The sequence below is a fragment of the Dreissena polymorpha genome, chromosome 4 (assembly GCF_020536995.1).
Source record: "Dreissena polymorpha isolate Duluth1 chromosome 4, UMN_Dpol_1.0, whole genome shotgun sequence".
Lineage (NCBI taxonomy): Eukaryota > Metazoa > Mollusca > Bivalvia > Myida > Dreissenidae > Dreissena > Dreissena polymorpha.
In genome coordinates, this window is record NC_068358.1 from 48,783,276 (window position 1) to 48,809,601 (window position 26,326).

Consider the following 26,326-nt stretch of genomic DNA (forward strand, 5'->3'; position numbering starts at 1 on the left):
CGTTATAATATGATTATTTATCATTCAAAATGATGTTTTCACTAATTAATATCATAGCCACACGCTAACCACCTGTGGGCCAATGTGGACTGCAGATTAGACCATGGTCTCTCCATTTTGTATGACTATAGGAAGATATATTTTTCGATTGAATAAGTGGTGCTTACTGGCAGGATAATATTTTGGTGAAGAACCGATATATTTGTAATAGTCTATGTTTGATTCCATCATGCACAAAACTGAAGAAACCCTGTTTTTGGTATGATTTATAGCTATGATGTTCGAGTCGGACGCCAGAGGTCTGTAAGAACTTGAAGCACAATAAAAAAAAACGTTGACGTTTTGAAGCCAGTCGTAGAGTGTACATGCAATTAAAATATACACTTAAGTGTCGTTAGCATTTTGACATTTGCAAAATAAATTTGTTGCTATTTTAAATATTGCTAATATAATTGCATGATACAAATCACACCATCCGTTTTGTGTCTTGCTTTTCAATATAGTACTACCATGAACATGTGCATCTGTAAGGAAATGTCCAAAAGTTGAATCTTAAACAAACACGATTCACTTTAGTGGTAAAATAACTGCACAGTTCCCATTCGCCGATCTCATAAAGCATGTATATTGTTTTCAAACATGTCACTGTAAAGCGCTCATGTATTATTAATTATTTTCAATACTTGTATTACATTTATTCCTTGACATAATAGCATGATGTGCGGTTTCTATGCTAGTGTGGAGAGAAGGTTATCGGAACGGATGTGCAATTGAGGGATATCAATACTTATGGCAAGTACATAAAGAAGCTACCATTATGCTTAAAATAGTGTTACTATTAGAACTGACGATTTTATTGATTTTATCAATAGGAGATAAAAAGTAAACATTTAAAAATATTTGCTTTTTAACATATACTGGATTGATGGATGGATGGATGGATGGATGGATGTGTTAGAATGAAGGACGAATTGACGAGCGGTTTTGCGATTCCTGTAGTACCCATTTCGTGACACATTTATGAAAATGTTTATGAAAAAATGAGCAATTATTTAGTTTTCATTGACATAATCAGAATGCGTTTGTTTAAATAAGTGATAATTGTTGATTATTCTGATAAAAATTTAATACAAATAAATAAATAAACTGTGTACAATTTTACTAATTTGACAGTCGAACATAATACAATAATTCGCAAAACGTTATTCTTGACTACGTGACGTCACTTCCTTGTTACAAGATAAACAGTGAAGTCCAAAATTGATTGGCTTACTAATATATTTTTTATACTCCAATAACACTCTGCTTCTGAAATTATTTGAAGAACCACAAAAATGATGATTTCTCAACGTCCTCGCAGAACTAGGGAATTTACGGGCCCAACTCCCTGTTCTGTAGCAATTGTAAGTAGATATTTAAATACCGAAAAGGCGAAATTAAATTCACCTGCAGCCAACCCTAGTTGCAATAATCTAACTCCCAGCTATTGACCCTACGGGTCGCTGGGAGTTGCAACTGCTTACGGCATTTTCCATGTTAAGTCCCCCGTCCAGAATCTGGGCGTCTGTTGAATCCGAAAAATAAGCCACATAAACTATTTTCTGGCATAAATAAACACAAATAGATCGTAAATATATCAATAATGTGCGAATTAAAACAACTAACATGATATTGTATGCTCACATAATATTGATATTAATCCAAAGTTTCAAACACGTCAACGGTTCATTTACATGTATATGTTTTTTCAATAGACAAAGCCAAGTATTCCGAGAAATTCAGAATTCGAAAATACACTATAAACTATCTCCAGAATCCTCGGCGAGATAGATCTCGTGTCTAATCTACCAATCGTAATATACTGACTATCTTGGGAACATCCATAAGAAAGATCGAATTGTCAATTCCAGTCTTGGACGTAACCCACTCACCGTTGACAGAGTCAATTGATTTTTGCGTCCGTCGAGTGAAAATTCCAAGCCGGTAGCCCGATCAGTCGAGTGCATTTTTTGTGTCCGAACTAAGTAACATGTCCGAAATAGATTCATATAGACGCTTATTCAAAACTTCATTTGTTATTTCCCTTGAGCACTGATTGATAAGACGCTTATTGAACAGTGTTGTAAGTCAATTTCGCAAGACGCTATAACTTTTATTACTACTGGGTGGAGAACATGAGGCAATAAATTTATTTTAATGTCTTTTCTGCTTTATTTTGAGCGCCCAAAGCACAAACATCAACTGCAAAATGAGAATAAAGGTTGCAACAAAAAATTTGAACAGTCAATAATACGAAAATTGCAACCTTTATGGAAGAATAATCAGTCATGGCTTCATTTTGATGTCTCCAAGTATTGGGGACTTTGATTCTGAGCCATCATTGCTGACTGGCTGGCTGGTAAGTGCATTTCATACGTAATGTAAGCAAACAACATGCAATTAAATATCATGCACTAACTTACAAGTCTAGTTTTTAACAGATAACAATTATCTGTCAATAAACAAATCCTGACATTAAATTAAAATGTTTTATAATACTGCATTTTAGATTCTGGTACAATTGGCGACAAAGCAGATGTGGCTTAGGCAATGGAACTGCTAAACAAGTCGTTTTAAATTAAGACGACTCAGAAAATTACCTTCTTGTTCTACTTATTATGCACAGGTACATTGTATTAATGCTAGATTGACATTTCATTTACTTATCCAGATATTTGAGTGGAAAATTCATACGTTATAACATTTTTTTGTTTTCAGGCCGCCTTTAAGAGCATAACTGACATGGCAGACCTGGATGTCGGTGACTCAGACAATGACCATGATGGAATGGAGATGTCTTGAGACCTTGTGATAATTTTTTTGTCTGATATTAACTGTGAATAAAACAGAATCAAGTGTTTATTTGTTTAATCTTTATTGTTCTATGTTTCTTCAATGCAAATATAGCTAAAAATGTAAAATAATTACAACATTCATTTCGGGCTAGTTAAAATTGATTCGGGCTATTGAAATTTCAAAGCTGGTAGCTCGACTGGGCTGGTGCCTAAAACAATTAATGCCAAGACTGCAATTCAAAACTTTGGCTTTCAGTTTGATAACAGTTTTTGTATAAAGTTTTTGTTTTGCGTATTTCTGCACAATTCACTCGCAAATTGATATCGGTAATAACAGGTATTGTGTTTGTAACGATGTATTCGGTTGATTAAACTTGATTTATGGACATATGTGGGACATAATTTTTTGACATTAAAAAATGGGTTAACAAGAAAAACTCTGAGCTGTACATATGTTTATATGTCATGCTATGCATCAATAATTTTGAGAGTTATGTAGTTAATTAAGGACGATACAAATCTTTATGTGTCTGTATGAATTCTTTGCATGTGGCTTTTTTTTTTAATAGACACTGCATAAAAAATCAAGACACATATCATTTTTGACGATGCATTTTTTTCCAATAACTTGATTCTGATATTGTTTTTGTATGGATGCTTAATCAGTTATTTCTCTTCTACTTATAAAAAGACTACTGTTTTCATAGACAATCTGCAAGTGATTTTAAACTTGATATATAAGTTGTTAGAGATCCCATATTGTACAATTCTTTATGGTGCCTGCATTCTTATTTGCAGTACATCAAACTTAAGTTTTTGCTATTTAAAAAGACAATCAATAAGAATTTAGTAAGAAGAAATATTGCATACTTTGTAAATCTTTAAAATGAAGGATTATTAAATGTTTACTTACAGAAAGCCCGACCTCCCAATGTAAGACCACCAGAGCACCTCATATTGGAACGAAGAAAAAAGGAAGATATGTTAGCTGAATACCAGAAAAATACTCAGTACATTGGACTTAATGATTTGAAAAATGAATGGGAACGTTGGACTGACAGAAAGTACAAAATTAACACATGCAAAAGAAGGGTCGATTCAATGATGAAAACCAATCAGTTCACAATTGAAGACAGGCGTGAAAGGTAAAACAAAATTCTTATAATGCTTTGGTAGTTTAGGTGGAGTTATTATGCTGACATATTGTTAAGTGAATTTTGATAACTATTGCTAAATACTTGCATGTAATACACATTTGACTTAAAGGTTGCGGGAAATGTTGCAACAAGAGGAGGCTGATTATCTTGCCGAAATGGAGTCTAAAGAAGAAACAACTTTGGAGCGACAGGCCAAAATGCGTGAGCGGGCCAGAGCATTGAAGGAAAAGCGTGAAAGAGAACGTCTTGAATTTGTTCAAGACAAATATGATCAACAATTCAGGTCTGTTCAAACATTTTTATTTTTTATTTCTAATGCTTCATATAGAATTTTAATAATAAGTTTGGTAGCTCTTTTAATTTGGAAGCAGTTGTTTGAGCATAACATTTAATTCAAGAACCAATGAAGTTTCATGTATGTATAAATAAATATTATATATTTATTATTTTATGTCTTAATATTATTTTAAAAGAAACCAGTGCGAAGAGCTGAGGTCCACACTTTCCAAGAGACAACAGGATGAAGTATGCGTTGAGCGTCTTGAGCAAATCCGTATTAAGGAAGAGATTGAACAAGATCGCAAAGAAGAGGAGCGCATGTATGCCCGTCTGTGGGAGGAAGATATGCTGGCAAAGGCAGCAAGAGAGGAGAGGGATGCCAAGGCTGCCCATGAGAGGAATGCGGAGGTTCTCTCCGTTCTCAGAAAACAGATGGCCGCTCTTGAAGCTACAAAGGAGGAGGCTTTAAGACTGAAGGAAGAAGAGGCACAGCTTCTGGTGGGTCCTTTACCATGCAATGTTTTTTTAAAAGAAAAAACAACAACAATTTTGTATTAACCCATATTATAATATAATCATGTCTTGTAGGCTATTTTTGTAGAGCTTTTAATTTGAAGAAAAATTTGTGTTTATGTATATGTATTTATTTGTTTACGAAATGTTCTAAATTGTTGTCATTTGTTAATTTTGAAAAGGACAAAGTTAGCTCTTGGTATTTGTTTGCTAGTAGCTTTCTTAAATGTTTTCAATATCTTCATAAGTATGCAAGTACATAAAAATACATGTGTTTGTATCAATTTCAATTAAAACCATATGTAGCATTAAGTTATGAAGTATGAAACAGTTTTTAAAGTAAACTATATAATTTTGTGTTTTATTTGACATGGTTTATAACGTTGAACCCTTTACTGTTCAGAAGCAAAGTGAAAATGGCTTTATGGAACCAGCATAAAACCATAACACCCTGCAAGTAACTCGTAGTCTGTTTAGGTTTTATGCTGTTTGCTGCTCATGAGTACCTTAGGGACATGATGCCTTTAGAACTTGAATCTTAAAAGAAAGGTCATAAATCTTATTAGATGTTGTAAGGGATTACAAACATGTCATAGTTCGTATTTGAGTGGTAAAGGGTTACTGGTGACCATGCATACTCTTTTGACTTGCAGAAGGAGCAGAATGCCCTCCGTGCAGCCGAGGAGCAGAGGAAGCGAGAGGACAAACTGCGTCAGCAACGACAGACCAGAGAGATGCTGGACTTGTCCTTACAGGTACACATTTTTGTTGGAAGTAAATAAGTATACTATAAAAAACAATAACCTCTGTACTGTGGAAACGTGTAAGATAGTTTTTCATTTCATTTGGTGAGAATAAGATAAAATTAGCATACATTTCAGATTTTATCCACAACAAAGAAATGTTGAAATTATTGTGTTCCATGTGTTCTCTATTTGTTGTTTATATAATTATAAGACATATCTATTAATACTTATTATAGCTAACTTTCCTACTGTTTAGCTGAATTAAAGAAAAAAGTCAGTGAACATGCATGTTTACAAAGAAGCTTTTGGATACAAATGTTTGTATATCATGCTTTTGCCTTACAAAATCTTAAATTGATGTGTATGGAATGATATATACAAGAAACTTTGTTTTACAATTGAAGAAAATGCAATTGAGTATACACTATTAAAACAAAAAAGAATAAAATATACATTTTATGTCCTTGATATTTGCCTATATATCAGTACCAATCAGTTCACTCTGTTACTGTTGTAGTTGAAGATGAAGAAGAAGGCCAAAGAGGAGCAGGAGGAGCTGGCCTTTGATCTGAAGATGCTTGAACAGCTGCTGGAGGAGTCACGCAACGAGGCCATGGAAATCATGCAGAGAAAGGTAAAATCAGGATTGGTCACCAAATTCATTGATGAATTAAAATCGCATACCATTCTTAGTGGTGTGATTTTAGAAAGGCCTCCACAAGGTCATAACTCAAAGCATCTTACTGGCTTCACCAGAACACTTTACTTTTAAAAAGATCCTGAGAAATGAACAATTTTTTGTTGAGCAATGCTAGCATTTACAAACAGGAAGCTAGTCTAAAAAACTGGACTTAGTGCCTGTGCGTAAAGTGTTATCTCAGATTAGCCCTTGCTGTCCACACAGGCTTATTAGAAGCAACACTTTCCGTGTTTTTTTCCCCAGTTTTAAGTAGGACAAATCACACCCTCCGCATTCTTAAGTAATACTAAAATGTGTGCGATCTGCCTTTGCAGAAGGAGCTGAGAGAGGAAGACCGGCGCTATCGGGAGAACCTTCAGCAGATCTTTGAGGAGGAGAAGGTCAAAGAGCGGGAACTTGAGGCGCTCATTCAACAGGAAGTGGAGCGCATGTGGCAGAAGAGGCTCGCGCAGTGGAAGCTGGAGAGGGAGGCGAGGAAGAAACTCCTCAGGGACGTGCTGGCTATACGGGCTAACCAGGTCCAGGAACGATGTGAGTAATGCGTTTGGCTTAATATCATGCCCTGATTATTGATGTTCTAATTTTAGCCTTTAGGAATTTTTTATACCATTTTCAAAATCTTCAAAGCTACTCTATGGCTAATGACTGATTATATTAATTGTGTTAACAACTGTTTTCAAAGGTCAAAGGTAACATTTACCCTTACACGTCAAATATATGCATCATTCAGCTTGTCGGGACTGTAACTTGATTGGTTTTTTGGCACTTTGAAAATAAAATGCAACAAATGATCTCCAGATGGAAACATTGTGCATGTTTTAACCATGTCACTAGATCAAAGGTCAATGGAAAACCCCCTCATCAACGAAAGCCATAATACAGCTGTCTGTGTCAATTCTGTGGGACACCCATCAGGGCTAACTGAGGCATTTGTCAAAGAAGCCTATAGCTGCTAGTAAAGAAAATATGCTAAATGCTAAAGAAAATTCAGTTCGACTACACATTTTTGTTAATAGAATATTATGAAGTATCTCAAAAGATGGGACTCAATTCAAAATATACTAAATGTTGCTAAAGAAAATCTTACACCAGAGGAAGATATATCCCATAACATTGTTTTAGTAAAAAGCATTTAATAACATTCAGTAAATGGTATTCAATGGCATTTTTCTGTGAATGCCATTGAATGACATATTTTGGTGAATGTCATTCCATGACATCTATTAACGATTGACATTTAATGACATTGATCTGTTTCAGTGAATGCAAACCTGGGCAAGCAGCGGGAGGCGGCGGAGGAGCGCGAGGCGTTACAGAGGATGATCGAGGACAACCGCCGCCACGAGGAGGAGCAGGCCATGCGCAACAAGGAGAAGCACGCGACCTACCAGCGCGACCTCATTGGCCAGATTGAGTACAACCAGAGCCTCGCCAGACAGAACTTTGATCGTGACGAGCAGGAGTACAAGATGGGCATGCAAACAGAGAAGGAGTACCAGGCAAGGCTGAAGGCTTGCCTTGATAACCCGTTTGACGAAAAGATGCACCCCATGCGCCGGGCCATGGCTCAACGGTCCACTTAGACCTGGGTTCTTCAGTGGGAGCTTGATGTTAAATAAAGATTTTCAGCTTGAAATTGTGAAAAATTGTAGTTAATAAATGTACAAGTTTCACTCCAAAAACAAGTGTTTGTTTGTCTATAACAATTTTGAACTGCTGATTTAATGGTTGCAAGTTTTTATTGTATGTAGATATTTAAATTCATTATACTTTATGTAAAGAATGTTGACAAAATTGTACTTCTGTACTCTGTACTTTTTATTTTAAATGTTAATTAAAGAAAACACAATCACTATTTGTCACTTTTAATGATGAGTGCATAGACTAAAAACCCATTATAATGTAAATGAGTTTATTATTTTTTTATTTGTGAATAAATTGACCTGATATATATATATATATATATATATGTGTGTGAAATATGTTTTGTTGCTTTATTTTTCAGCCATCACCATATTTTTCTGTGATATTTATACGATTTGTTGACCCTTCCATAATTCCAAACATTTATGCAACAAAGTTTGTGCTATTATTGATAACTTACAAATCTTCATGTTTTGTAACAAAAACTTAAAAAAGCAATGATATTGAAAACATAATGGCATGGTTGTCACAAAAAACTATTTTCCTTGGTACTTGTAACTAATGGTTCTGTGTGCTTTGTGAACTTAATGTTTATTTATGAAACTTTACTACAATTTCCAGTAAATATTGTTTGCATTATTTATTTTTTGGTAGTTCACACATTTTAATCTGAAAATAGTGAATATTTGTACTATATCTTAAAATATTGTTTTTCTTGTGTATAGTCTTCTATATGACTTCCATGTATTATATCATGATAAATCTGTTATCAGAAGTATATTCATTTTTAATTTTCTGTTTAACATGTTGACACATTTTAATTGTTGATTGGCAATTTTAAAAAATATGAGCAAAATAAAGTACCGGTATTATGATGTTCTATGCCAGTGTTCAATGTGATCGTTGCTCTTAATACAGAATATGTGCACTCTATGCGTTATCATGAATGATTATAATTTAATTCCAGTGATGGATAAATTGTATATGCAGTTTTCTGATAAACAAGAATGCTCTTGTTATAATATACACTGTGCTTGGACATTGATCTGGTTAGTTTACTGCCTGTCAGACATGTTAGGAATTGAACAATCTGTAACTGGGTTTTCATGACCATCATGTTTAAAGTTTTAAGTACTAAAGTGATTTTTAACATAGATCTTCATTCTAATTGGTATTGTGTTTTGAGGGGAAAGCAAAGTTCCAGGTCCAGTTTTACGAAGCTTCTTTGAATATTTTGCATATAAATTACATCGTTGTTTCTTCAATTTATTGAAATAGTTAAAAGTACACAGTTTACATGTATATTTATTCATTTAACTTAATCTATAAAACTATTACCTTGTGTCAATTAATAAACTTTAAAGAATATTATTAAATTTAATTTCTCTGAATTAGTTAAAGAATTTCATAAATAGCCGACGTAAAAAAAGCCCCATCTGTCTAATATGAATGACCACAAACCAAACTGCAATTGTGTTCACAATCCAAGCATTTATGAGAGGGCAAGTTAATGACGCTGAAAGTATTTTGAAGATTATGAGGTCCTTCTGTGCCTGTGGTTGTATTATTAGGATCTGGAGTCTGTCCAAGTATGTCTACCTAATTAACTTGCTTGATTATGTAATTTTGAATTATAGGTGCAACTTCCAGCTATTAATGTTTCCAGATGTGTGTTAAATTTTGGTGTAGTCTGGTGATGAGGAAGGACGCTGACAAACCAGAGGAAACCCCACCTGTCGGTAAAGCCAATCGAACTAGATTAACACACTAATGCCTGACTAAATTGCTATTGATAAACTCCATGCCATACAACCAGGATACTCTATGGACACTACACAAGGTTCATGTTTACTGGCTTAAGTTCAGCAAATTGATTAAAAAAAAAGAACACACCATGTACTAGTACTTCCCTGATTTATTTTCAAAAACAAAACATTGACATGTATAGTATATGTTACAAATAGTTTTCAAAAAAGTTGCGCTCAAAGGTGAATTTTTTCAATAGTTGGCCATTATTTTCAGTTTTTTGTGCTAAAACAAAGAGGGCCATATGCAGGAGGTCGCCACTAAGGAACTGTTAGAATCAGCTTTTATTATGTTTCAAGAAGCATTTTCGAAATTAAATGATAGTCCAAATTAATATTCTGAAAAAGTTTCATAATTGGAAAAAAAATGGCCTCTCTTAAGTGTCCAAACCCTTTAAAAAAAATTAACCTAGTTTTTAGTCCCAAATGATCCAGTCAAGTTCAACAAAAGATATGATTGGGACAAATGTTCTGACCAAGTTTCATTAAGATTATGCAATAAATTTGGCCTCTAGTGTTCACATCCTTTTTCTTTAATTTGACCCAGTGATCTAGTTTCAGACCCCAAATGATCCAACATCTAATTCAGCTTTAATAATATTGAAAGCATGTGCTCAAGAGTCATGAAGATATGGCAATAAAATTTGCATCAAAAGTGATTACATGCTTTTTCTTTAATTGAAACTTTATTTTTTCAATAAATGTTCTGACCAAGTTCCATGAGCATTGGACAACAAATGTGCCCTCTGAAGCATTCACAAGCTTTTTTTCTATAATTTGACCAACTGACCTAGCTTTTGACCTCATATGAACCAGTTTCTAACTCTGATGTGATATAATTGGGACAACTATTATGACCACATTTAATAAAGATTGTGAAATGTGGCCTGAAAAATGTAAAGGTAAATATTGATGCAAGATAAAGTCATCAAAAAGCTCACATTGAGCACACTGTGAGCTAAACAGTTAACAGCAGAATATTAACTTTAGTTAATATTAGTCATTATTAAAAAACAAAATGCTATGGAACAATGACAAATGATTGTTTATTTGGCATGCAAATTGCAACACGAGACATGATCAAACATACAAAATAATAAGTCATCATTTCATTGAATGAAACAAAATTCGCTCCTTGAAAAAAAAAATCCAACTAGCAAACTGTTTGCCAGCCTGACAACATATGGACAATATTACAAATATACACCAAAAGACCTACAAATACATAATACACAATAATATAACAATAATTATGTTAATATTTTCAGAATTAATAACCCAATTAGACATGCATTTAAAGTTTGTGCATTTTAATCTAATAATAGTCTTTTTAAAACTTAATCTGTATTCAACACTAACATTATACATATCTTTAAAAACAAAACATAGCAACACATTGATTTATTGCTGTTATTAATGTTATTCTCACTGTTCACTATTGGTAATGGCTAACACAAACTAAATTGAATGTGATTAGACAAAGCATGCCTCTCAATGCTTCTAAGTGCAAATGAGACTAAACTTGCACATGTTAAATTGGTCAGATCATTAATTGATAAAAGAAGATTCAAAGAGTCAGCAATTTCAATTTCAACTCCAGAACAAAGGGATGATCACTGCAATAACAAATGAGGAGAAAACTGGTGAAATCATTAAAAGAAAATTTTTAATAACTAATTTAATAACAAGAAACCGTCGGAGACGGGTGATGCTCCCCAAAGTTTTTTTGTCACAATATTGCACTATATATTCAGATAAAAGGAAACGTCTTGAGGGGCATAACTTTGGACAAAATAATATGATGGATGGTTTAACAACTTAAAAATTTCAAAGGGCAGAACCTCTCTAAATCATCTAACCAGAACCCACAAATAACATACGCATCTCCTCAAGGTAGTTAAGCTTCCCATAAAGCTTCATTGAATTCCAGTCAGTAGTTGGGGGGGACAAGAATTGCACTATATGTACAGTTTATAGAAATTTTCAAAGGGCCATAACTCTGTGAAAAATCATCCGACCATAACTGGCTGATAATATGCCCATCTTCTGTTTGTAGTGAAGCTTCCCATAAAGGTTCATTGAATTCCGGTCATTACTTGCTGAGAAATAGCCCGGACAAAAAATGTGCGTGGACAGACACACGCACAGACAGACGAAGCGGCAAATATATGTTCCTCCCAAAAATTTTGGGGGAGCATAATAAGGTAAACAATCAAAGTAGGTGAAGTTATGATAAATCAAACACATTCATTCAGTTTAGAGTAGATCAGACAATAACATTCGACTTAAAGAGTGGAAATGAATGTGATCTTAAGACCAATGCATGAAGTGATTTTTATGGTTATTGAAACTGGCCAAGATATTTTGCCCGCACATATAATGATGAAGTTTAGTAGCAGTGTTCTCATAAAGTCTGTTGGACTTAGAGCCAACAAGCCAAACCAATCCTGTTATCTTTGATGGGGACATAATAATCATGACTCATCAAATCTTATTACACTTATTAAGTAGTAAATACTACAGTTGTACAAAAAACATATAACATACAAATTATGGCATTAAAATGGTGCATCTGAATAACATTAGAACTAAAGAACGTTTAGATTCTTTGTGATGGCAATAACCTTAATTTAAACTGTGTTTGTCATTAAATGATGCTTGACAAAGCTGATGCAAATAATGAACATAAAATTGTTATTAAGTAATCGGCACAACACTTAATATGGAGTCAAAAACTCTTTAACATCATACATGTACACATACTAACTTTTTTAAATATTCTATACCCTAAAATAGTCCATTCATTTACACAAATAATTATTTTTGTTGTAAAATATACCTTTTTAAAAATACAACTATTGTAAAACAAGGATCTACAAAGCATATACAAATGTAGAAAAAATATTTACAGTATGCAAGTTTGGACAAATCATTCAGTTTATACCATACTGAGCTTTCTTTTTTTGTGAGACACTACCATACTCATTTACCACAGGTTTAGTTGGATGACAAACCACAACAGTCTTGGTCTGTGGTGAATTTAGACCATTATTCTTGTTTGTGGTCCACAGTTTCTGAGGTACAGCCATCTTTGTCACTGGATCGCAAATGAAAACCTTTGAGTTACTTGGCATCTCTGGGTGAAATAAGGTATGCCTCGCTGGGTAGATCTTACGTTCTACTTTAACCAACCCCATACCAAACTTATCAGTCAGGGTCCTTGTGACTACACGTGGCTTGGCTATGACGCCAGTTGCATAGCTGGAGCGACATCCCTTTGGCACGATTCCTGCTGGCGGAAAGTACATCTTCTTATCATAAGTTGCCTGATGCTCATCGACCGTACTGGAGAAATAGTCAAACGTGCTACGTAGCAATTTGTTTTTCTCCCAAGAGTCTTCGTCTCCCTCGATCTCTTCATCAAAGTCTATATCCATCATCTTGCTGTAGTCAATCTTACATTTCTCTCTCAAGGTCATTCTTTTTTTAGGACTGCTTGGACCAGTTGCTTTATCGTTCGTCTCCTCATTTGTTCGCTGCAGGCCAAGGCCAAACATTTGCGCTTCCTGATTGTCTGAGTCTGTATTTGTTTCAGAATCCACAATCTTCTTCTTCACCTTCCTTTTTGTCTTAGCAGGTTTTCTTTTGGATTCTACGTTTGCTTTTTCATGAGAGGATGTTGCAGAAACATGATCTAAGACTTTTGCTGACACCCCTGAAAATGCAGGTTCGAGGTTGTCATCAGTATAACCATTCATGTTGCTATTTAAATCGCTCTTTCCATCTGATGGCTCATGGTGTTCGTTCCAGCTACCAAAAAAAGTCCCAAAACAGTTTGCAGCCCCAGTTTGCACTGGTTCATAGTCCTGGTCTTCAACTTCCCTCTTGACCACAATATCAGTGTCAACGGACAGCAGCTGACTGGTGTTAGTGTAGTACTCATTGTCAAGCGGCTCTTTCTTGATAATAACTGGAATATCAACGTCATCAAGTGGCTCTGTCTTGATAATCACTGGAATATCGACGTCGGAATTCGAGTCTGAAACTGATATTGGACCTCAAGAAAACAAGGCATAAAGTATTCATCAATCTAAATATTTAATCATTGGAATACATCAGTTTAGAAATATTGTTAGATTCAAATTAATTGATTGGTCATATTGTTTGTGACATAAATTTGTTTTACCAAATCAGATAAACAACTCAATTAGAAAGTGATCTGATCAAATTTTGATGTAAGTTATTGTGCGAAATGCATGAATGCTCAAATGAACTTCTGCTTGAAAAATTAATCAAGCATACCACTCTTAAAAGTAACATTATTTTGAGTTCACTAAAAAAAAAAGAAGGATTACCATTTTCATATTGTTTATAAGGCAATTTTAATACATGTATATATTTGCTTTTGGTCATTTTTCAAAATCAATTATCACGTTTTCATGGAATATGCACATGAAATATGCATAATGTTAAAAATAGTCTTTTTGTCAAATGATTTTATTCCAGAATATTTTATGTTTTGAGGAAGAAGAGTATTATAACACATTCAATATAAACATAAATGTGTATCACTTTCTTGGCAATAATCATTACAAACCTTGTAAAGATGACTGAGAGGTTTCTGCAGATGCAATTTCTTCCTCCTGACTTCTCCTCATTTGACTCTGGACAACCGGTGAGTCGAGGTCCTTATAGATATTCTTCTTACGCACAAAACCAGTCTGTGATGCAAGAGTTTTCTTTTCAGACTCAAACAGTTTGTTTTGCTTTGACTTTCCCATTTCAAATGTCTGGACTTCATACTCTTCCTGAGATTGAGCCAAATACTCTTTCTTCTCAGCAATGGTGGAGTGCTTTATTTCAAATATGCATGGAATGGCTCCAAGCTTCAGCGAGCTTTTCACTTGGTCCTCGGGCCTGAAATGGTACTTGCAGATCCCAAGACACTGGCTGGCTGGTCTCTGCAGGTGGAAACAGGAGAAAACACTTAGGCTTTGTCACAAATCTTACAAATAACCACTAACAGATTTGTAAGTGACATGGAAGCCATGCGTATGGCTAAGTTAAGCAGCATCCTCATCAAAAATAACTACAGCATCACACTGTCATTGCTAGCACTATAATGAAGCAACACCAACTCTTGTTAAAAGTTGCACTGAAGCCAACATAACAGGGTACACTAAAGCATCAATTGGCAGCCATATTTTTAAACAGACCAGAGCATGGTCAAGATATCAGTGAAACAGTTTTTCTGAGCAAGTTTCATGATGATCCTGCAAAAATTGTCACTTTTAGAGTTTTCACAAGATTTCATAACAGCCATCTAAGGAAAACAGCCCCTTACTGCTATGATTTTAAGCGGCATCAAACAATTTTAAATAATTCAAAATAATATTAGAACAAAGATTCTGTGAACGTTTCAGGAAGATTGGACTTTAAATATGACCTCACAAGGTATTACTTTAGCTACATAAAGACAAATGTATTACCCCCTTGTGGCCATATTTTTAAATGGACTGGAACCATTTGAAAAATCAGCCTAGAAATCATTAAAACAAAGATTCTGAGCGAGTTTTATCTCTGGGTAAAAAATGTGGTTTCTGGACTGTTTACCGGGAATTACTACATGTATATTCATATAAGGAAAATTGTCCTGCACCAGGGCAGCCATTATTTTTACGGACTAAAGCCATTTTAAAACTCAGCTGAGATATCGTTAAAGCTTTTTTCTTTAATTTGAGCATGACCTGGTTTTGACCCCACTAGGCTCAGTTTGGAACTCTGCCTAGATATCATAAGAAAAATGTTTTTACAAGGCTTATGATAATTTGGCAATAAATGCAGCCTATAGAGTGAGCACAAGGTAAATGTTGAGGATGCACAACAGACAAGCAATGATGAACAAAATGTGATCATCATGAGAACCACAGTCACTTCAGAAGGTCAGCCCATATGTGTGATGCTTACATAATATTTCCGACCACATTTTTTTACAATCGCTTGGAGCCATTCTTCCTTCCTCTTCATGGATCCGGGATAAACATGGATACGGAACTCCTTATCTCCTGGCTGTGCCCTGCCTCTGCAGCCTGGCACTCCACATGGAAATATATCCTGAAATATTATGAAAAACATTATAAGTTGTTTTTTAAGTACAAATGGTATATAACATTATTTTCAACCTCAGTTTCATGTTAACAATTTTGTATGCAAATACATGCAAATAAGTAATAACTGCCTGATTGTTTTGTAATATGTCAGACGAGGCTTAGAATAACAGTCAGGCTTGCTTAGACCTCATGTTATTCCTGCAGAGCCCGATATATTACAAAATGAACCCGCAGTAAACTGCTATGCGCATGTTCTTTTTAGTAACAGTGAACTTGAACCCACTGGCCCCAAATGTTATCTCTAGATCAGCAAAATATCTCCATCCTAACTGAAGTAATTGAAAGCAAACATTTTGATATATTATAAGCAACAGTGACCTTCAATTTAGTTTTTAATTGATTTTCAATTAAATACCTATAGCAGATACACAGTGGTATGAAGATGGTGCACGTTTACATTAACCAGAGCATCACACAGTCCCTCATCACGACAGTTGTGTGAGTAGATAGCTCAGACTGTTCAGTGAATTATCTGTCTAATTATGTTCTGTAATCTGACAATGTTATATGTAAATTTGAACAAAGTAATGTTTGCTGAAGTGAACTTACGTTTTTTGATGTAACAGGTGCAGAGATTACTTTTGTAGACCTGTCACCAAAAACTCTCATCATATCAGTAGTCTCAGTAGTTGTTCCCTTGGATGACAATATAGCAGATGTGTACGCAGCACTGGATTCAGACTGGCAATCAGGTGATATCAGTGGAAGTTTAGTGTCAAGCCTTCCTGTTGTAAAAGATATTAAAAATAGTGAAAGTTTTCTCAACTAAATGATTTCATTATTTTAGGTACAACAATCTTTCTAATGTGTTGGTAAAGTCAAATGTGTACACATTTCATGATGATATCTATAAGAATACAAATATGCACACAATACAGAACTGATTTGATTTGTTAATTGTTTATGGGGGCAATTAATATAACTTTAATATTTGAATCACTGGCATTCATTAGAATTCTCAAAAAGAAAACATAATCACCAGAAGTTGCTTTTTCACGAAGATATTTCAGACAGACATTCTCCAGTTCTTCATAGCCCAACACAACAGCTGCCATCAGAACATATGGTACCTAGAACATGCATAATAGATTTCTTAACAGATGATGACTTTGAAGTTTCAATTTCATATTGCAGATTGTGTCCAGCTCTTCTACAGCTCGGGTGATAAAGCCAGATGCATAACCCATCTGTTTACATGATTCCAGGTAATATGTTGACAGACAATAATTGGCATACAAATTATCATCATTTATCATAAAACATGAGGGACATAATAACCCTGTGATCCTCATTTGAATATAACAAAAAATGCAACTGTTATGGCACTATAAAACAAGAGTACCACATAACCGGTGCCAACGCTCGGCTGCGGGTGCAGTTTTGAATAAATGAAAGCTTGCCAGAATATTATTTTTTTAAGGTCAGTGACCTTGACCTTTGACCTAGTGACCCAAAAAAAAGGTGTGGCGTGTAGAACTCATCAAGGTGCATCTACATATAAATTTTCAAAGTTGTAGGTGGAAGCACCTTGATTTTAGAGCCAATGTAAAGGTTTTAGCACGACGCCTGCAGACGGCTGACAGCGGATGACGAGCTGGCTATGACAATACCTCAGGTTTTCTCAGAAAACAGCCGAGCTAAAAGTGACAAGCTCCTCTGTCAAAAGTAAAATGTAGAGAAGAGAAGAACAAGAGCTGTCTCCATAGGATAACATATAACCCTGATAACGCTTTGATAGAAATTATGAGCATTTATCGAAACCTAAACGCATTTTTCAAAACTTAAATGCGAACCCTAAGTTCAAGATCAAGGTCAAAAAGGAGTCAAAATGTGTGCACGTATGGAAAGACCTTGTCCATATACACATGCATACCAAATACGAATGTTACATCTGAAGCGACATAGAAGTAATGAGCACTTCTCGAAACCTTAACGCAAAGTGTGACAGACAGACGGACGGACAGTGCGATCACTATATGCCCTCCTTCGGGGGCATAAAAACTTATAGAAATTATAAGTTTATTCCATATACTTAAATAAAGTTACATTTACAAAATGGCAGTGCATCTTGAAACATTTCTGTTCAATGTTTTTTTTTTTTTTTAAATCCGCTCATTCATTTCTGAAGATTTTCGAAGTTTTCAATAAAACTGCATTTTGTAAACTAGAATGCCACCTCGCACTTATTTTTTTTAATACTTTAAACTAATTTTAAGAAATTTGGTAGAAGGACACACAAGGAACATCTCTCATTTATTCTTAAAATGTTGTTATCCGATAGCATCATTTATATATAAAACATGTAATATGGGATCGAACAAGACTCTCCATCAGTTTACAGCTTACTTGTTCAGGGGTCATCTTGAGAACACCTGTGTATACATGCTCTATCACACTGATGCCTGTGCCGTATGGGATACCATGCTTTGCAAGGTCAAGGCAATTCTCGTCACAATCTTGTTGGTCAGCACCTTTTGTAATCTGCATATACAACAAAAAGCTTTATGAGAATTTAAAAGTTGAACAAGATGTGTTTGTGAAACACAATGTCCCCCTATATGATGTTTGACATTGTAGGATGACCTTGACCTTGTGAAGGATGACCTTGACCTTGACCTTTCACCACTCAAAATGTGCAGCTCCATGAGATACACATGCATGCCAAATATCAAGTTGCTATCTTCAATATTGCAAAAGTATTCATTAAATAAGCGATTTGGGCCACATATATTTGACCTCTGACCTTGAAGGATGACCTTGACCTTGACCTTTCACCACTCAAAATGAGCAGCTCCATGAGATGCACATGCATGCCAAATATCAAGTTGCTATCTTCAATATTGCAAAAGTATTCATAAAATGAGCGATTTTGGCCACATATAATTGACCTCTGACCTTGAAGGATGACCTTGACCTTTCACCACTCAAAATGTGCAGCTCCATGAGATACACATGCATGCCAAATATCAAGTTGCTATCTTCAATATTGCAAAAGAATTCATAAAATGAGCGATTTTGGCCACATATATTTGACCTCTGACCTTGAAGGATGACCTTGACCTTTCACCACTCAAAATGTGCAGCTTCATGAGATACACATGCATGCCAAATATGAAGTTGCTATCTTCAATATAGCAAAAGTTATTGCAAAATGTTAAAGTTGGCGCAAACAGACAGACCAACAGACTAACAGACAGACCAACAGACAGACCAACAGACAGGGCAAAAACAATATGTCCCCCACTACTATAGTGGGGGACACAAAAAGGGGCGTTCATATAAAAAAATACTTCATATTTTATACCTCCTTCAAGTTTTCAATGTTGTTTTTTTATTACAAAGGCACATTTTAAAACACCTACTCTTGCATGTTCTTACATTAAGGTTATTGTTATATATTAAAATTAAATTATGCCTAAAAGCCATACTGATCGTTTGAGTTTTTATTATATAAGGAGAGCCAAATTTACAGTTTTTGTTTTCCAAGGTCACAAAATTGATATAGGCTTGTAAGTGAATTTAAAATGAAGATCAATTAATTATTAAATTATTGCATATGAAATTCATAACAACAGCAAACATTCACATTCACAAAATTGACATTATCTCATTATTTATACACATCTACTTATGATCTAGTTTGCATATATTAGAGGGGCCAGGAAAACTTAATATGCCATATGCAGCCAGCTAGTCCCATACCAGCCTGCACAATTGCACAGTGTGGTCTAGAGCTACTTTGCCGGCCTGCTAATTAGGCCATGAAACCTTGTGTGACTATATTGAAATTAGCCTGTACCTTGGGAAAGTATATGTCTGCCAAGCACTTATGTATGTACACTGGTTTAGGACTGTCTACAAAAATCAACTTGACATCACAGTTCCATCCATTCTTGAACTGCGCGTACAGCCCCTGGAAGCCAGCTCTGTAGTGGACGTTACTCACAAAGTTTTCCGGCGCAAGAGTTCCTGCCATTTCTCATCTACAAGTATAACGTAGACTTCCCAGAAAAATAAAACAAAAAAGCAGTGTATGATATAAAAAACAAATTTTTTATAATTAACAACAAAAAAGATTCCGGTAAGTCAGTAGTTAAGGGGCGTTAATTTTTTTGTTTTTTTTAGACAGCTAGAAATATGTTTATTTATTTATATATATGGTTACGGTTATTGTTTATTGGAGCCTTGTTCTGGGAAAACTGGGCTTAATGCATGTGCTCAAATTACAGTCTCAGATTAGCCTTTGCAGATCGCATCGACTAATCAGTTACAACACTTTTCGTTTAAACTTGATTATCAGTTAAAAGAGACTTCCTTTAAACAAAAAATCCTTTAAAGAGGAAAGTTTCGTCCCTGCGCAGGCTAATCTGGAACGACACTTTTGACATAAAGCCCAGCTTTCTTAGAGCGCGATGCTTTGTTACCCTACCTACCCTAAGCCTAACATTTACTCTAAACCTAGGTCAGGGCTATAGATAACAAGCGTATTTGCTTTATTACGCAATTACAATAACCGAAAACGTAATAAAATTCAAAATAAAGCGTACAAAAATGCAAATACAAATTTAATAACGTCATTCCCCAAAAAAACTTGCGTCACGAAACGCAATTCTTACAAACACCGGGCGTATTTTTTAGACTGGTTATTTTCCATACAAAAATGTACCTGAGAGTTTATAGTTGTCCTATGAAGAAAAGAAGGCAGCCTTTCTAGCTGTTATCAATCTTTGGGGTATAATTGTAATTATTCGTAGACCCATCCAATTTTTACTTTAATTTTCAAGGTATTCAATTCAAAATGACCTGAAAAGGAAGTGCAAGGCTTTGAACAGCCTTTATAACTTCATCAATTGTGCAGCTATTTTCACGTACTTGGTCTTATTCAACGCAAAAATAAATGAACTTTGATCAGAAATTCAGTAATTGTTTGTTGTTATGTACAGGTCCTTTTTGAATTCAATTTTTATAAATAATATATAGTAACCTTAGTAGATTTATATTATATTATATATGGCATTCCCTAAATTGCCCAATTGAGTTAACAAACCGGGGGTGAAAAACCCAATTAAGCACAAAAGGAGGTGAAAATTTTTGCTTAAACATAAAATTTACAAAAACCCTATTGTTGTCAAAAACAGGGTTGATTACCCAATATACCCCAAAATATATCTATAGCCCTGCTAGGTTACTAAATACCGGTTTGTTTAACAAAAAATAACGAAGCTTAACTACCGGATTACCAAGATTTGATTAAATAAAATCAAGGCGTGGAAATAAATTGCATACAAACGTACGAAATTATACCGCACTTATCTCCCTTGATTTGTAACAATGAAATTAAGGGAAAGAAAATCATTAACATTTCAAAGAGATTTGAGATGGATCTATTGCAAACGACATGTATATAACGCAAAACCTATTCGCTACAACATTAAATACTATTTGAAATTAATACAAACGATAAGAGTCGACGAAAAATTGGCTTTTATGACAATTACCTAACCAGCTTGCCTCCCTTCAGCATCAAAGAGGAGTAACTCTGTCGTTCAATAATGTAATTAATACAAGGTAAACATTTTTTGCATCACCGTTTATATGTAAACAAGTGTGTGTTTCTCCATTTATGGTTTTATTAACATATTTTGCCACAATTTAATTTCTCAATGTTTGCTTTTTTTTTAGCTAGGTTAATTTAACCATTTAATAATATATTTCAAATATACGCCCAGCTACTATTGTCTGATGTAATACAATTAATGTTCTATTAATAGCCATTACTTTTAGTTTAGTTGCTATAATACAAATCCCAGCTGCCCTCCTGGTCGCTGGGAGCTGTACGTATGTACTCATAAAAGCTCAGAGCATTCAAGAAGAACTAGCCATTTCTTCTGAGTCCTGTCATCTCTTGTACATTCTTTATTCTTTGTAAATATATTTGATACAATTGTTGATATGCGTTATGACTAGATACCGAAAACAGTACTGTTTTAGCGAAAACAGTAACATGTACCGAAAACGGTGTTTTATTATTAAACAATGAATATTAAGACGAATACATCGCTTTTTCCTATGCCTGGTTTAAAAAGAATAGTAGTTTGAAGATATTTCAACATAATAATAATTATATGTTAAAACTTTTAAATAAAATTTATTTTAATAACAATAATCCACATTCAGTTTTTTTTTCGAATACGAAAACAGTTAAATGTACGCCCGAAAACAGTGAACAAAGATACGAAAACAGTATGTATTCAATATGTAAGTGAGAAATAGATATTGATAATACATAACCAATACTATTTTATTCATTTGTAATGAAGTTTATTTTTCCAAGAAACCAAAAATAGCATAGCAAATGGGTGTCATAATTGATCGCTTTAATATATTAGTTTTTAACGTCGGATATTTTTATTCAAGTACCGGTTCGTGTGTTCTTTTATGTTACATTTTCTATCAATATCAAACTGTGATCATTAAGGGGTTGTAATTAGAGATAAACTAAAGAACCTGATTGGTATATTTTGTTTGTTGTTTTCACAATTTAATATTTGTATTCTAATTGTTTCAATAAACATTGTTGTTTTCCGTAGATTGATTAAACCAATCATAAAAGAATTACTCAAATCTGGGTATAAAAAGTTGGAAGTTCAGTCTTGAATCCTTCTTAATAATAATACTGTTCGAAATTCCTTGTGATAATGTGTGAGTGGCTTACAACGGCAATTGTCAAGTGTTTTTGCATTTTAGTAGAAATAACTTCACATCATTTATTCTTGTACAGAAAGTTACTTTAAAATAAACAAAATATGCAACCTATTAATTTTTTGCTTGTTCGTCAGTCGTTGTCAAACACCTTCAATTGTTTGCATAAATATATGGGGGTGCATTACGTTTTTTGGAGTGTAAAGTATTTGTCGCAGTATCTGTCAGGTGTGAAGCCATTGTTTAATACCGATTAACATGTGTTCAGGTTTTTAATTCAATTAGGCAAATGTTATAGGCAATTGCCAGCCCTAAGGGATTTATCTGCAAGGTTTTATTACCTTAATCCGGCCATAAAAATGATTGATCGAAGTGACACCAGATAAGTGAAAATAGGGTAGACATCATATAAAATAGCGCTTTAAAATGCAATAACACAGAATATACTGAATATATTATTAGACTTAAGCATATAAAGCTCATCGTCATAAACAAACATATAACAATAAAAGCATGCGTTTTAAGTTAATATAAAATACATCATTTCGAACAAAGATCAATTTAGATATACACGAAATGAAACTTTTTTTGGCGAGAGTGTCACATGGTTGTTTATACATAATAACCACATAATGTCCAACATAGCTTTATAATTGCAATAAATATTACGATATCATGTACCTATATTTTTTGCAAGAGAAATATTATAATTGTATACTATATTTATTCTACTTGTCGCACTAATAATTGTAGAATGTAATTTTGTTGTTTTGTGCTTTATGCATCCTGTTTATAGATTCTTTGATAAATCGTTCATTAAAGAACACTTGTTAAATTCCTTTTAAAAGCTATTGTATTTTTATTGTTGTTATGGAAAATTTTGATTTTAAAGGACATTATATTATTTAAGCAATGTGACAAACAAGCAATTTCTGTATTGAAGCATTTCAACTTAGAGTCGATAATATGACTCTGAGAAAACAGGGCATAATGTATGTGGGTAACGTGTCGTCCTAGATTAGCCTGTTCAGTCTGCACAGGCTAATTAGGGACGACACTTTCCGCTTTAATGGCATGTTTCGTTAAAATGAAGTCTCTTCTTTACAAAAATCCAATTTAGGCGGAAAGTTTCGTCCCTGCTAAGCACGTGAAGACTGCACAGACTAATATGCGACGACTCTTGCCGCACATGCATTATGCTCAGTTTTCTTAGAACGCGACTCATATATAGATATCTATGTTAAAAGGATTTTATGCAACAAAAACGTTTGAACAATTATTGGAGAGTTCTGTTGTCGTTTTATTTTGTGATACAACGAGGATTGTTTAAAGAAAGTATACAATTTCAAACACGGTCCGATACCGAACGGCATATTATGCATCTTATTATGAAATGTTATTTATTTCCAGTCTTTATGTAAAACATTTATGCTCGTTTAATTTAATTTTGTCTACCAGAAATACCAATATCTAAAATGTGTGAAATAATAAAATATATATTTTGTTGATGTATTCTTTTATATTACCATTGGCTTATTTACAAGTACCGTCTTAAACATATTTTAATCTTAAATGCTTACTGAAGTTATCATGTATTAAAGTCATGATTTAAATGAAATATCATGATGTAAAGGTGGGAAATCTAACTGTTTTCGGTACATGTTACTGTTTTGGCGAAAACAGCACTTAATGTATTCTTTTATATTACCATAGACTTAATTACAAGCACCGTCTTAAACATATTTTAATCTTCGCTTAAATGCTTACTGAAGTTATCATGTATTAAAGTCATGATTTAACTGAAATATCATGATGTAAAGGTGGGAAATCTAACTGTTTGCGGTAAATTTACTGTTTTCGGTATCATATCCTCGTATTATATATTGCTTCCATCTTGAAACAGGAATAAAATGCTTTTTGTAAAAAAGAAAAAATGAATATTAAGCATTATTTAAACGCATACTGGAGTCAACAGTCATTAAAATCATAGTTTAACGCCACTATCACGATGTAGAGGCGGGAAATCTCACTGTTTTCGGTACATGTTACTGTTTTCGCGAAAACAGTACTGTTTTCGGTATCTAGTCATACCCGTTGATATGTTCCTAATCACTTATAAGATTTTTGCTGGTTACTGTATCATATGTATAGTTGTAGTATATGTATCTATCGATTGAAAGTTCACAAATGAAAAGATCCTCACAATGTGTAAGAGTTAGTTGACATCCTCTAGATGAAAGAGTTAAGTTCAATTGTGAATAAATAATATCTAATGCAATATAAACAAATAGAAACTTAAGAATCCCTAAAAAACTAAATATCATTAAGATTTGAAAGCAGGTACTTAGAATTTCTGTGCATGCTGTATTTGTCTCTACATGTATGTCTGACAAATTGCAAATTTACTAACAGCAATTTTATGTCCAATTTATTTTGTATTTGCCAATAAAATTGACATGGCTTGACTATTCATAAACTTTGTTCTTGCAAATCAGAAAATAGTTTAAATTCTACGCTCATTTGATATTATCTTAACATTTTAGTGGTGATCATTCTTTGAATTGACTACATCTATCTGCCTTGGAGGATGGCCAGCTCTTTACAGTTTAGGGAGTGTGCTCCCCCCATGGAGAACCTGTTGGCGAATGGCGTTCCAAGTATTGCTGCCATGGAGACATATATTGCAGATCTGGATATTGATCTTGAGGAAAATGCTAAGGAGTTAGTATAAGTATTATAGTTGTATACAGTGAGGGGCTCAAAACCATGACTGCCGGAACACATCCCCAAGCTGTACAAAATGAGCTTATCAGACGGATGATTGTTACTCACACACACTACACTCCTTCCCCAATTCACTTTTTATGCGGAAATCTAGGCACTAAAGCCATTAACTTCTGATACCAATAAAGTAACCTCTGGAGGAAAGGTTTACAGGAACACTAGCACAGTGCTCTATCCATTGAGCTTATCCAGCTGCTTGGTGTTGCCCTTACACACACTACACAACTTACAATTTCATTGTGTATTTGTAAATACTATTAAAGGCTGGTAAACAATTGTCAGTATTATATCTATAGTTGATTTGATATAAAGTACCGTAATTGACGTACAACAAAGTTTCTTAAATATATGCATTACCAATTTATTTGTCTCTGTTGTCTTCATTTTAATGTCGGAAGTACTAATCACTGCTTATACAACCATTTGGATCACTGTAAAAACTTAAAGTTGAATGACACTCTAAATTTTCAGTTTTTGGCCAAAATTATCATTTTTCTTGACTATAAATTTTCATACAGGTTTTTGTCCTAAATTATGGCTTTGAATTTTCTGATATTATTTTACCAGGATTCTGCCCTGTTGCGCATATCTGGTGACACTTGCAATCATGCGTTTTTATACTGGATTAAGGTCATAAAACCTAGCAGAGGAACACCTTAAGCAATAGACCATTAAATTTGTGTTATTAATGGGGTAAATAACTATAAATACCTGAAATAGACAATTGCTTCACCCAACAGCTTAAAGTGAAACTTATATTATTGTAACTTATACTATACAGTGTGGTATTTTACAAAAACATGCTACTATTCGTTGAAATAATTGACGCTATAGACATTATATACCAGCATCGAATCATCGGCTATAAACTTTACATACCAGCATCTGATCATCAATGAAATGTTTTTAGTGTCTCTAATTTTCAAATACCTTTATTTTTTGTCTCCAAATTTTCAGACATTTGCATTTTTAAATATTTTTTGTATCTTTAT

The 26,326-nt window shown here is 34.0% G+C and overlaps 3 protein-coding genes across 5 annotated transcripts in view; 2 read left to right on the forward strand and 1 right to left on the reverse strand.

The window, feature by feature from the left end:
• Positions 1–1,210: 1,210 nt before the first annotated feature.
• On the forward strand, positions 1,211–9,260 carry LOC127878160 (cilia- and flagella-associated protein 53-like). Its single transcript, XM_052424610.1, has 8 exons — positions 1,211–1,403; positions 3,750–3,979; positions 4,101–4,274; positions 4,465–4,768; positions 5,437–5,538; positions 6,047–6,163; positions 6,544–6,760; positions 7,490–9,260. The coding sequence occupies exons 1-8, from the start codon at positions 1,335–1,337 to the stop codon at positions 7,810–7,812; spliced, it is 1,536 nt and encodes a 511-aa protein (XP_052280570.1). The 5' UTR covers positions 1,211–1,334; the 3' UTR covers positions 7,813–9,260.
• Positions 9,261–9,770: 510 nt separating this feature from the next.
• Positions 9,771–21,458, reverse strand: LOC127878153 (uncharacterized). 2 transcript variants are annotated; one of them, XM_052424601.1, is made up of 8 exons: positions 21,347–21,458; positions 19,648–19,831; positions 18,195–18,329; positions 16,828–16,918; positions 16,398–16,573; positions 15,646–15,792; positions 14,276–14,639; positions 9,771–13,723 (listed from the first exon to the last, which is right to left on the reverse strand). In XM_052424601.1, the coding sequence occupies exons 2-8, from the start codon at positions 19,822–19,824 to the stop codon at positions 12,612–12,614; spliced, it is 2,202 nt and encodes a 733-aa protein (XP_052280561.1). In that variant the 5' UTR covers positions 19,825–19,831; positions 21,347–21,458; the 3' UTR covers positions 9,771–12,611. The 2 variants fall into 2 exon arrangements, with proteins under 2 accessions (XP_052280561.1, XP_052280562.1); XM_052424602.1 differs by lacking the exon at positions 21,347–21,458 and adding an exon at positions 20,515–20,674.
• The window catches only part of LOC127878148 (uncharacterized protein KIAA0825-like), a 50,892-nt gene continuing 45,997 nt past the window's right edge, over positions 21,432–26,326 (forward strand). For both annotated transcript variants that reach the window (XM_052424584.1, XM_052424585.1), the window contains exons 1-2: positions 21,432–21,453; positions 25,094–25,271. In XM_052424584.1, the coding sequence (XP_052280544.1) occupies positions 25,138–25,271 (134 nt within the window). In that variant the 5' untranslated portion in view covers positions 21,432–21,453; positions 25,094–25,137. The remainder of the gene's footprint in view (positions 21,454–25,093; positions 25,272–26,326) is intronic.

What these genes read in the sequence shown, in the direction of transcription:
- LOC127878153 (XM_052424601.1), bottom strand. Translation starts at nt 19,824, where the DNA reads ATGGCAGGAACTCTTGCGCCGGAAAACTTTGTGAGTAACGTCCACTAC. An exon ending in CACCTGTTACATCAAAAAAC is followed by an intron (nt 15,793 to 16,397) that starts GTAAGTTCACTT and finishes ATAATATTTCAG; the next exon opens with GATATATTTCCATGTGGAGT. An exon ending in CTCTCAGTCATCTTTACAAG is followed by an intron (nt 13,724 to 14,275) that starts GTTTGTAATGAT and finishes GTCCAATATCAG; the next exon opens with TTTCAGACTCGAATTCCGAC.
- LOC127878160 (XM_052424610.1), top strand. Translation starts at nt 1,335, where the DNA reads ATGATGATTTCTCAACGTCCTCGCAGAACTAGGGAATTTACGGGCCCA. An exon ending in TGCTGGACTTGTCCTTACAG is followed by an intron (nt 5,539 to 6,046) that starts GTACACATTTTT and finishes TTACTGTTGTAG; the next exon opens with TTGAAGATGAAGAAGAAGGC. An exon ending in TAACCAGGTCCAGGAACGAT is followed by an intron (nt 6,761 to 7,489) that starts GTGAGTAATGCG and finishes GATCTGTTTCAG; the next exon opens with TGAATGCAAACCTGGGCAAG.